We start from the raw sequence: 13,352 nt of genomic DNA on the forward strand, positions 1-13,352 counted from the left end.
GTGTGTGTGTGTGTGTGTGTGTGTGTGTGTGTGTGTGTGTGTTGGGGGGGGCGGAATGTTGCCAAATGTTCTTCTCTGAAAAAGGCTTTATTTTATGTCTACTGTTGAATTAGGAGTGTTGGCATCCCTTATTAATTTTTAATTTTTTTCCAGGTCAATGAATGGTCATTGAAGATAAGAAAAGAAATGAGAGTGGTTGACAGACAAATAAGAGGTAAATTATCGTTTTGTGTTTCTTATTCGCTACTTTCTTGTTATATTTTGCTTTAGTTCATGAAAGTAAAGTATACCTGTATGGTTTTAGAAATAATAATATTATATATGTATGTGTGCATGTATGTGTATGTGTATATGATTATTTAAGTTAATTCGTAAACAGTTCCTGGATGGTGCAAGCAGTTTGCACTCAACTACTAATTTAAAGGTGACAGTTCAAAACCATGCAGTGGAAGAACAGCCTAGTAATAGTTTATTCTATGCTAATTACTTGCACCTATTCTAATTACTTTGCTTTCTAATTCTATAATCGGTGTAAGGAAAACAAAAGATACAATGAGTTTAAAGAAACTTTACATTTTGTATTATAGAACAAAAGAGCCTTACTAGTCATAAAGAAATGTCTTTTAAGGATTTTAAAGCCGAGAAATTGAATATAAATAAGGAATGCACTCCCTTGAAAAAAAAGGTAGATCTGTATTCAGAAAATAGTGAAGAAATATTTAAATATTGATATGAACTTTAATTTAACATTCTATTTAGGAACAGTATAGTCCAGATGTCAAAAATCTAACCTATGAAGATAAGATCTCTGGACAATAGCTATTGTTACTGTGTGCTTACAAATAATGGGTAGTTTATTTCTGTTAACTGGCAGATTTTCTTTGATTAAAAACAGGAAATGAATTTTTAAAAAATAGTAAAGGAAACGTGTTTCTTGCCATGATGAAGCAGACAGTTTTAGACTTTCACATAATAAATATATAGAAAACTGGACAAAATCTATGAAACAATTATTTTCAGACACTGGACAGGAAACTGGCAGTGCAGGTTTGTGAATACTGAGAGAAAGGAAGTAGCTATGATCTTGACTCTCTGCCTAGAGATGCTTTCTGATTAAAGTGCCAGGGATGGAGGTCTCAAGCAGAACATGATGATCTCACTATGTTGAAAACACAGAGATCAGAATTTGGAGAGACTGAATTGGCTGGAATTTGTGGGACAGAGTATGAGAGGAAGAAACTATCCAGATAAAGACCCCCAGAAATTCTGCATGGGGTCTGTGCTAAGGGAGAAACAACCCCGAATTAAATAACTATATATGTAACTATGTGCTTATATAATACATGTTATGTTGTTGTTAAGTGCCTTTGAGTCAGTTCCAACTCCTTGTGACCTTATATAGGATTTCCAAGGATCAGCCATGGGTTTGAACAGCCAAACTTATGATTAGCAGTCCAGTGTGTATTCAACCAGGATTCATTCTCTCTCTGTCTCTTTTGTTGTTGTTAAGTACCGTAGAGTTGGTTCCGACTCATGGTGACTCTGCACAGGGTTTCCGAGGCTGTGAATCTTACTCCCGTGTAACCCGACTTGAGTTTTGAACTGCTGACCTTGAAGTTAGCAGTCCGATTCGTAACCACTATGCTATCAGAGCTACCACTCTCTCCCTCTCTGTCTCTGTCTCTCTCTCTCTACCAGCTCTGTGTAACAGCTGGTATATATATATAAGTAGAGAGAGAGGAGAGAGTGGCAGCTCTTTCCAAGTAAGCTCTTAGTCCACTTCTCTCATCTTTCTTCTGATAGAAATGATGCTGGAGATCACATTATAGAATTTTACAGGACCATATACTTCGTCATTGCAAATAACTTTTTAAAACAATATAAAAGATGATTGTACACATGGACTTCACCAGATGGAATACACACAAATCAAATTGATTACATCTGTGGAAAGAAGTAATGGGAAAGCTTGATTGCATCAGCCAAAACAAGTCCAAGGGTAGACTGTAGAACCATCAATTGCTCATATGTAAGTTCAGGCTGAAGCTGAAGAAAACTAAAACAAGTCTACAAACACCAAAATATGACCCTGAAATATCCCACATGAATTTAGAGATCATCTCAAGAACAAATTTGATACACTAGACACTAATGACTAAAGACAAAAGCTGTGGGATGACATTATACAGGAAGAAAGCCAAAGATCATAAAATGACAAGGAGAAAAGAAATGAATGTCAGAAAATATTCAGAAACTTGTTCTCCAGCAAAGTGATGCTAAAGACTTGGAAGAAATAAGGTAAAAAAGCTGAACATAAAATATCTTGGACAGCTCGAGAAGACAAAGTCAAATATTATAATGAAATTTTCAAAGCTGTTGAGTTAGAAAACCAAAAGGGAAGAACACTTGCTCAACATTTCTCAAGGTGGAAGAACTGAGGTAAAAAATCAAGCCTTGATTTAAAATACTGGAGGATTGATTCTATGGGTAAAATATTGAGTGATGTTGTTATGTGCCGTGGAGTCGGTTCTGACTCATAGCGACCCTGTACAGGGTTTCTGAGGCTGTAAATCTTTACGGGAGCAGAAAGCCTCATCTTTCTCCTGCGGAACAGCTGGTAATTTCGAGCTGCTGACCTTGTGGTTCGCAGCCCAATTCATAACTACTACGCTACCAGAGCTCCTTATTCAGTTATATAGAAAGCATCAAAAGAAGATGGAATACACAGAGTCACTGTATGAAAAAGAAATGGTCTATGTTCAACCATTTCAAGAGGTAGCATATGATCAATAGCTGAGGATACTGAAGAAAGAAGTCCAAGGTGCAGTGAAGGGATGGCAAAGAGCAAAGGCACTGGGAATTGGTGAAATACAAATTGAAATCTTTCAACAAACTGATGTAGCACTGGAGGCACTCACTCATCGCTACCAAGGAATTTGGTAGACAGCTTCCTGGCCAACTGATTGGAAGAGATTGTGTTTGTGTTTACATCCATTTCAAAGAGAGGTAACCCATGGAATATGGAAATCATTATACAGTATCATTAATATCACATGCAAATAAATTTTGCTAAAGATAATTTTAAAGCTAGCAATGAAAAGATAAAACAGAGGAAAAAAACAAATATAGGAAACAAAAATAAGAATGATTATAAATTTCTCATTTGAAACAATGCAAACTGGAACATCTTTAATGTAATGAAAGGGGGCGGGGAAAGAAACCACAACATGTCAGTCTAGAATTTTATGTCCCATGAACGTAGTCTTCAAAAATGAAAGTGAAATAAATACATATTTTTTAAAATAAAAGCTGAGAAAATAGGTTACCAAGAGATCTGTTAAAGTTGTGTTGCCACAAGAAATTTGAAAGGAAGTTCTTTAAGTTGAAGGAAAATTGTAACTGAAAAGAACTTCAGTCTAACACAGAATTGAAGAACTGGAGGAATGGTGACTATGTGAGTATAGGTAGTTCCCTACTTAACTGTGGATTCAACATATGATTAACTATTATGAATGTACTTTTAACAATTATTTTTTTAAAAAATCAATGAATTATTCACTATCACTCTGTATAGTCTACATATTACTAAACGGTAAATTTTCATCATGGACGAAACAGACTTGTTTTGAAAAAGAATGCTAGAATGGGTCTGTGTTCACAAAGGAAGTAGCTTCATTGCCTGCTTTCAAAGCATTTAAAGACAGACTGATGCTACTGCTTGGAGGAATGCTGCTAGATTTAAATTTAAACCTTTTCTTGTTTACCACTCTGAAAACACCCAAGCATTCAAAACATTGACAAAAACAAACTGCCTATCTACTACAGGAATAATTCCAAGTCCTGGATGGCAGTTGTGCTATTAGAGGATTAATTCTGAAATTGTTTCATCCCAGGAATGTACACCTGATGCCTTGAAAAGAGTATTCCTTTCAAGATTCTGAGGCTACTTAATACTGCTACAGGCCGGTTTCTTCATGTAGATGACCTAAATCAAAAGGTGAAAATGGTGTGTTTACCTTCCGATATGAGAGCTGTGATTCCGCCCTTTGGATCAAGGTGCAATTGCCACCTCCAGGGCATAGTACACTTACTATGTTTGCTTAGGCAAAATCTATAGCATATAGAAGTATGGTAACATTGTGTGATTTCTAGAAGAATTATAATGTTCCTTGGTGTATCCAGAACATTGCATCTTTTTGGGAGATAGTTACGGGAAAATGCATGCAGGAGCTATGAAAAAAATTGCTTAGTTATGTGAACATTCTCCAAGCATCTGATCAGGATAATATAATGGATGAGATTAGTGGGAAAATCATTCATATGGCAAGAACACTGAATTTAGAACTTGATATTGCCAGTGTGGAACAACTCATAGATGATGAAGAAAGGGACTTGACAGATCAGGACTAAGTAGATTTTGAAAAGGAAAGAAATTCTGAGGAACAAAGATAAAGTGAGAAAGAAGGAGAGCAATCGCCCAAAAATTTTACAGTGAAATTTAAAAAATAAATCAGGGGCTTCAGTTGCTTGAAAACATGGACCCAAATGTTGATTATTTGTGAAAGTTAGTAGACAACTTTGGTAACAGAGATGTTCCTGAAAAATATATGAAGAAAAAAACAATAGCTAACTCTGAATTTTCTAACTAGAAACTCCATCTCCATTCCCAGTGGTAATCCAGATGATCAGAATCTTCGTCAGTGGAGTTATTACCACAACTGAGAATATGCCAGTGTTTTCGTATACTTTAACATAGAAGTAAATTTTGATGATTTGTGTATATATGTATGAACATGTGTGTGTAAGTTTATGTAATGCTTCCAACCCCAAATTACAAATAAAGTTTGGAGTTATAAAGATACTGGTAATAAAAGGCAATAATAATTAAAACGTTAAAAAAAAACTTTCTGATATTTGTCACAACCAACTTAACAACCGTCATTGGACTGGAACTCTGTCATAAATCAGGGACTTCCTGTAACTACAAATAACTTTTTATCTTACTCAATTTTTTTCAAAAATTATTACCCATTAAATAGTAAGTATATATAAGTATATGTAAATATATAAAAATAGTAAGTATATGGGGAGGGGGTTGTAGCATGTAGAAGTAAAATGCATGACAAATAATGGCACAAAGATGGATTAGTATCATCTTTAAAAACTTCATAAATTCAGTTACTCATACACCAAACACCAATCTTAATTGTTGTTTAATTGATTCCAACTCATGGTGACTGTATGTGTTGCTGAGTAGAACTGAGCTCCGTAATATGTTCTTGCTGTAATCTTTGCAGAAGCAGATCACCAGACTTTTCTTCCTCTGTACTGCTGGGTGGGTTCAAACTGCCAACATTTTGGTTAGTAGCTGAGTGCAACCCAGAAATTTTAGTGTTTAGCCATCTTTGCGTGTTCTTTTGTGTTTTGCTCATTGTATTCCTTACTCATCCATAGCTCATCCATCCTTCTAAATGACCTCACCCCTTTCTCTTTTGTGTATGTTTCCTATTGTCATTAATATTATAAACTTCATTGTGATAAAGTATATATAACAAAACATTTGCTTTTTTGAAAGTATACAATTCAGTGACATCAGTTACATTCATCATGCTATAAAACCATTATTACCTCTATCCATTTTCAAATGTTTTTCATCACCCAAATAAAAAATTTAATACTCCTTAAGTAGTAACTTCCCATTTCCTTCTCCCTCAACCCATGTTGTTCAGTGCTGTTGACTTGGTTCCAATTCTTAGCAACCCTGTAGAGGGTTTCCAAGGAGTGGCTGGTGGGTTGAAACCACCAACCTTGTAGTTAGCGTAGCCTACAGTGCTTATCCTACAGCGCCACAGCATGGTGGTTGTTATTAAATGCCATCGAGTCACTTCCAACTCATAGTGACCCTGTATAGGGTTTCCGAGGAGCATCGGGTGGGTTTGAACTGCCAGTCTGTGGTTCAAAGTCCAGTGCTGGTCCCACACCATGGTAGCCATTAATAAACAAACTATGTCTATGCATTTGCCTATTCTAGATAATTTTGTGTGAGTGGAATCAAACAGTAGCCCTCTTATATCTGACTGACTTTACTCAGCATATTTTCAAGGTTCATCCATGTTGTAGCATGCTTTTAGAATTTCATTACTCTATGACCGGATAATATTCTATTGTATGAATATATAATACATTTATTTATCCATCTACCTGTTGATGAACACTTGGGTTGTTCCTAACTTGTTTTGTGTGTGTGTGAATAGTGCTGCAGTGAACATTGGTATACAAGTGCTTGAACCTCTGATTTTATTTTATTTTTGGCTGTGCATTCATAGGAGTGGAATTGGTGGGCTTATGGTAATTCTATGTTTAACTTTTTGAACTCTTTCTTCAAAGTTATAGAACTGCCAAAATGTTTTCACTAGTTGCTGCCTCATTTTGTATTCCCACCAGGTGTGGACAAATGCTTCAAAGAAACATTAAAGTCAGGAAACAAAGATAGAATGATTGCAGTTTTATATACCAGAAGTAATGCAAACCAGAACACATTTAACGTCCTGAAGGAGAGAAAAAACAAAACATGTCAGTCCAGAATTTTATGTCCCATGAACATAACTTTAAAAAGTAAAGGTAAAATAAAGATATTTTCCAACAAAAGCTGAGAAATTTTATAGGCAATAGATCTATACTAAAAGAAATATATCAAAAGAAGTTCTTTAGGTTGAAGGAAAAGCATACCAGAATAAACTGCAACAGTGTTTTAAAACTATAAAACTCTTAGAAAGTGTATGTATAATTCTATGTGATTTTTGGATTAGGCAGTGGTTTCTTAAAAGTGATATCAAAGGCACAAAGAAAATTAGGATAGCTTGTACTTCATCAAAATTAAAAGTTTTTGTGCTTCAAAGAATATCAAGAAAATGCAAAGACAGCTCACAGAATGGAAGAAAATAATTTACATATATCAGATAAAGGTCTAATACCCAGAATTTATAAAGAAATTTCATAATTCAACAATAGAAAGATAAATAATCAACAATATAATAAATGTTGGTAAAATCAAAATGTCTATTGACTAATGAATGGTTAAACAAAATATTTTATTATAATCTGAAAATGTGGATTATTATTTGGCAATGAAAAGGAATGAGGTACTGATATGGTTAAACAAAATATTTTATTATAATCTGAAAATGTGGATTATTATTTGGCAATGAAAAGGAATGAGGTACTGATATGGTTAAACAAAATATTTTATTATAATCTGAAAATGTGGATTATTATTTGGCAATAAAAAGGAATGAGGTGTATATATATATATATATATATACACACACACACACATTATGCTAAATGAAAGAAGCCAAATATTGTATGATTCCACTTATATAAAATGTCCAGAGTAGGTACTTCTGTACTAGATTAGTGGCTGCCAGAGTCTTAGGTGAGGAGAGGAGGTTGAATATGATGAATGACTGCTAATAGGTATAAGATTTTTTTTGCACGGGGGAGGGGGAGGGAGATAATGAACATGTTCAGGAATCAAATATAGGGATGTTGTGCATATACCCAAACCCAGTGAATTTTATGTTTTAAAGGAGTGAAGTTTTATGGTATGTGAATCACATCTCAATTAAAAAAAATTGGAATGTATTCTGAAAATCAGTTACTTATAATCTGATAAATTGTATTAATTGAATAAAATTATAATTCCAGTGTCAATAAAGTATTTTTTAAGTTACCCGCCCTCCCTTTAGAAATAATGAATCTGATTACTAGAAGTGTTTGGGGAGGTGTCGCAGGTTGAGTTATGGAGAGATAGGTATTATCTTCAAGTCACCTACTATCCTACTATCAAGGGTAAATTCATATTAGGACTATGGGCATGGTGAGAATTAAGATTTAGGACTCAATGTTTATATACTCACAACCTACTGATAACATATCACATAGGCATCTTACTTGTAGTTGATGCTGATGTGATAACTTTTATTATTTATAAATTCATGCTTTCTTTAAAATATAGATTTTTAAGATCCGTGATGGCTATACAGAGATTATATTCCCATAGTTTCAGAAATCTGTTGTTGGATTATTAGGTAGAGCTCTGGAATGCACTTAAACAATATTGTTTAAGTTCCTGAGTACCAGTACCAACAAATACTAGAGTGGATTGTGCAAATGCAATTTTGAAATTTTGTCAAGTATAATAAAATTACACTTAGCTTTTTAATCTTACCAATATATTGTTGCTTCTGGAACTAATGAATCCTTACCACATTTATTTTGGATTTTTTTTATGTCCTCCTATATGTGGCCTTGGAGGCCAAGATGGCCAAACTTCTTGTCTCATACTTCAGACATATTGTCAGGAAGGACCAGTCACTGGCGAAGGATATCATGTTTGGTAAGGTGGAGTGTCAGAGAAAAAGAGGAAGACCCCCAACGAGATGGATTGTCCAAGTGGCAGTATCGATGGACTCAAATGTGGCAACAGTAGTGAGGTTAGCCCAGGATCGGGCAGTGTTTCATTCTGCTTTGCTGTGGGTCAGAACCAACCCGATGGCACTTAACAACAACAATATGTGTATGGGAGTCCTGGTATGGCTCTGTAGGATAAATACTGGACTGCTAACCATAAGGTCGGCGGTTCAAACCACCAGCCACTCCTCGGAACCCATATGCAGGGTTGCTATAAGTTGGAAGATTTGATAACACTTCATAACAGCAGTATGTATATATGGAGATTGCAGTGGCTTTATAGAATAAGCACTGCATTATGAACCACAAGGTTGACAGTTCGAGCCCACCAGCCATTCTGCAGAAGAATGAAGAATGAAGAAATATGAAGCTTTCGTATCTCATAAAGATTTACAGCCTCGGAAAACCTATGCAGGGTCACTGTGAGTCAGAGCTGATTCAACAGCACTTAGCAGCAACAAAAAACATACATGTATGTAAGGAACCCTGGTAGTGTAGTGGGCTTTGAGTTGGGCTGCAAACCACAAAGTCAGCAGTTCAAATTCACCAGCTGTTCTTTGGGGGAGAGATGAAGATTTCTGCTCCCATAAAGATTTACAGCCTCAGCAATAATAGCAAAGTTTAAAAATGCAGAGGGCAATAAATACTGGTGAAGATGTGGAGAGATTGGGACCCTCCTACATTGATGGTGGGACTGTAAAATGGTCTAGCCACTCTGGAAAACAGTTTGGCAATTCCTAAGAAAGTTGGAAATAGAAATATCTTATGATCTAGCAATTCCTCTACTTGGTATATATCCACAAGAAATACGAGCCATAATATGAGTAGGTATATGCATACCAATGTTCATAGCAGCACTGTTCACAGTAGCAAAAAGATGGAGACAGCCTACGTGCCCATCAATGGAAGAATGGATAACCAAACTTTGGTACATGCATACAATGGAATATTATGCTACCTTGAAGAATACCAAGGAAGCTGCAAGCCACCACATAACATGGATGAACCTTTAGGTCATAATGCTGAGTGAAATTAGTCACAAAAGGACAAATATTGCATAAGATCTTTATTGTAAAAGCTTAAGAAAAGATTCCTATACTAAAAGGAAAAAAGAAAATTCTTTGTTGGTTACCAGTGAGGGGAGGGAGGATATTTGGGGGAGGTTGAGGGAGGCAACAGTAGAGCATAGGGTAGGGGCAGACACATCACAGTTTGGGTGTTGGGGAGGGCAATACACAAAAAGGGGGAGGAGGAGGTGGAAGAACAAGATAGATAGAGGAACACTGAGACAGGTGTGCATGGCCTAGTGGAACAGAGGTAAATAGTGATGCATGCTCAACCTTGGAACAACAGGGCTCTGTGATACAGGGATCAAGGCATAGTCTGAAGAGGGTTAATAATACTAAGATGCTTGACTGTCTTAAGAATATTGGTTTTCCTTGCTTACTATTATAAAATAGACACTTGAGTTGGATAGAAAGGAATGTCAGGAAACATGATTATAGAAAGCTTGTAAGCCTGTCTTCAGCCTATAGCTGATTGGAATACCTAAAAGGGGTTCTACATCTTGCCTAGTGAAATAGGCCTTTGCAGCGTATAGGACCATAGGTGGAATCCTGAGTCCCATCCAGAACCTTCTGAGGTGGGACATTTCCTACTAGAAAGGACAAGCAGGCCAATCTGGAATAGCTAGAGTGACAGATACATCTTCAAAGAAAAGTCAGCAGGAAACCCACCCCCCCAAATGGCAGTATGATTGGCTACTACAAGAATAAGCAAGTTGTTTGCCAGGAAGCCATCAAGGCAAGCAATCAAGTCCCTTCAGGTCAAACCCCCCTCTAAGGCTGAAACTCAAAGGGAACACATGAGCAGTCATGGAAGCTTGTTGGCGACCACCTTGGTTTACTGGTGAGTGGAAGAAGAGGAAAGGAAGCAATAAAGAAATGGGCTAAGTTCAACCACGTTCTATAGACTCCCGTTGACCTGGAGATGAGCGAGAGAAGAAGGACAACTGGTTGGTCCAAAGTGTGGTGAGACCTGAGCCCATGGACAAGGACATAGCCACAGAGGGCTAGAGCTGAGAGTGAAGTATTCAGCTGATAGGAAGTGAGGGGAGACATACAGGAGCACCCAAACTTGCTGATAGTACCCATTTGACCTAGCTTTGATGGCTTGATAATTAGAACTTGACTAGAGGAAGATAAAGAAAAAGCAATTTTTGATAAAGGAAATGATAAATTGCTAAAATTTGATGAACTTGACCTATTCTCATGGATGTTGTTGTTGTTGTTAAGTACTGTGGAGTCGGTTCTGACTCATAGTGAACCTGCACAGGGTTTCCGAGGCTGTAAATTTTTACGGGAGCCGAAAGCCTCATCTCTCCTGCGGAACCGCTGGTAGTTTCGAACTGCTGACCTTGCAGTTGGCAGCCTGACTCGTAGCCACTACGTCACCAGAGCTCCTAATTCTCATGGATGTAGTAGCTCAAAATACCAACAGAGGAATGGATACATCAAGTATCAATGCTATCCCCTCTGTATACAGGGTAGATAGGGACCGGCAACTTAGACATTGGATATGCAGAATGTGCCTTTTGGTGGTTTAAATTATTACATGTGCATGAGTGTTAAAAATAATAATAAAATTTTAAAAAGAGCTAAAATGAACAGAGAGAAATACTGTTAACATGGTACATGGAGGGAATTATAGTCATAGTAAAGAAGCAAAGTGTATGATTTGTTGAATGTAAAACTGATGATCTGCCCTATAAACTTTCACTGAATTCACAATAAAATCTTTTTAAAAAAAAGATTTACAGTGTTAGAAACAATATTAAGGCTCACTATGTCTAGGAATCGACTCAGTGGCACACAGCTACCACCACCACCACTACCACACACGTATGTTGTCCTGAGGAGCACTAGAATGGATTTGAGTGCCCATGAATCTCCTGGCTTACCCCTGATTTTTGTTGTTTTTGTGTTTTGTTCTAAGTACAGATATCCAAAGGGAAGAGGAGAAAGTAAAACGATCTGTAAAAGATGCTGCCAAGAAGGGCCAGAAGGATGTCTGTGTGGTTCTGGCCAAGGAGATGATCAGGTCAAGAAAGGCTGTGAGCAAGCTCTACGCATCCCGAGCCCACATGAACTCCGCGCTCATGGGGATGAAGAACCAGCTTGGTAAGACCACAGCCCTCTGGTAATACTGATGCTCATGCTGCTTTTATCAACAATGTTTCCTTGAATAGAAAATAGTATTCTTATTAGGAGCACAATAGCTCCATATACAGTTTGAGCCTGCCAGCCACTCTGTGTGAGAAAGATGAGAACTTTCTGCTCTCACGAAGATTTAAAACCTTGTAAGCACTATGCAAGGTTTCTAGGAGTCAAACTGATTCGACAGCACTTACCAACAACAATTATTTTTATGTGTTACCCTTCTTTTATATTTTTTAATTTTTAACTAATGTTACAGAAGTAATGGCAAAACCAAAACCAACATTTAAATTTGCTTTGTTTAGAATTAAGATTGTATTTCTTCATGTGAACAGTGTTTGATTAGTAACCTGAGAGTTGAGTCTTAGGAGTAAAGAACCTGGTCTCTATATGTTGGAGGAAGGATGAAAAGGTCCCCTTTTGTGTAAGAGGCCCAGGGTAAGTCATAGGCAACAATTTTAAATAGCTTAGTTTTGGCTTTGGCTTTGGCTTTGGCTTTTACCCGCCTCCTTTTCTGTTTCATCTCTGTTTCCACAATACTTCCTCACATTTAAGGAGTCTGCAGAATGTGTAATGAATGTTCGGCATACATGTGAGCTACCAATTTTAGGTCATTTCTTTAAAATTTTTAATATAAAGACAAAACATAATTCTGTTTTCAAGTGTCTAGTATAAGGCTGTTTGTGGTCTTTTATAGGCATCTCCAAGTCAGTGGCAACCTGAGACATTGATCATATTTTGCATTCCGTTAGTTTCTTTTCTTACTTAACTTCTGTTAAATTACAAAGTCCTCAAAGTCCTGGTGTAGCGCTGTGGGCTAATTCGCTGGACTGCAAAGTCGTTTGAACTACAAGGTTGGTGGTTCAAGCTCACCAGCTGCTCCTTAGAAACCCATACAGGATCGCTATGGGTCGGAACTGATCGACAGCACTTAATCAACAACAACAATAGAGAATCGAAGGAGCTCCGGTAGCATAGTGGTTGTGAGTTGGGCTGCTAACCTTAAGGGCAGTAGTTCAAAAGTACCAGCTGTTCGCTGGAGAAAGATGAGGTGTTCTGTTCCGGTAAAGATTTACAACTTCAGAAATCCTGTACAGGTTCATTGTGAGTCAGAACCGACTCTATGGCACACCACCACCACCACTACACTACCACTAATAGAGAATTGGAGTCCTGGTGTGGCGCTGTAGGATAAGCACTGGACTGCAAGTCATTTGAACTGCAGTGTTGGTGGTTCAAACTCACTAGCAGCTCCTCAGAAACCCTGTACAGGGTCGCTATGAGTCGGGACTGACTTAGTGGCACTTAACAACAATAACAATAGAGAATTAGAGTTACTTGGGAATGGTAGCAAATGACTATTGGATATTTAGATTGAACATTGACTTTAAAATTATGGAGAAATATTTCACTAAAAAATTAATTCATTTCACTGTTAGATACTAAGCTGATGAGTATATCACACTCAAAAGTTAAATTGTGTGTTTCAGCTTAAAGGATGGGGCCAAATAAGTTCCTGATCTATTAATTGGTATTTGGCTATAAAGATAATTCTTGATGTTCAATTTTAACATTCAGCTGTGGTTTGAAAATATGCCTGATAGTGAATGGCTCCTCAATTTTTCTTTATAAATTGAAGAAAATAATCATGGGTTGAAGGAGAGT

The 13,352-nt window shown here is 36.9% G+C and overlaps 1 protein-coding gene across 1 annotated transcript in view; it reads left to right on the plus strand.

Annotated features, from left to right (window-relative positions):
• The window catches only part of CHMP3 (charged multivesicular body protein 3), a 105,612-nt gene that overhangs the window by 28,064 nt on the left and 64,196 nt on the right, over nucleotides 1–13,352 (plus strand). Inside the window, exons 2-3 of the mRNA XM_006875862.1 lie at nucleotides 154–214; nucleotides 11,472–11,651. Coding sequence (XP_006875924.1) covers nucleotides 154–214; nucleotides 11,472–11,651 — 241 coding nt within the window. The remainder of the gene's footprint in view (nucleotides 1–153; nucleotides 215–11,471; nucleotides 11,652–13,352) is intronic.

The sequence above is a fragment of the Chrysochloris asiatica genome, unplaced genomic scaffold (genome assembly GCF_000296735.1).
Source record: "Chrysochloris asiatica unplaced genomic scaffold, ChrAsi1.0 scaffold00341, whole genome shotgun sequence".
NCBI lineage: Eukaryota > Metazoa > Chordata > Mammalia > Afrosoricida > Chrysochloridae > Chrysochloris > Chrysochloris asiatica.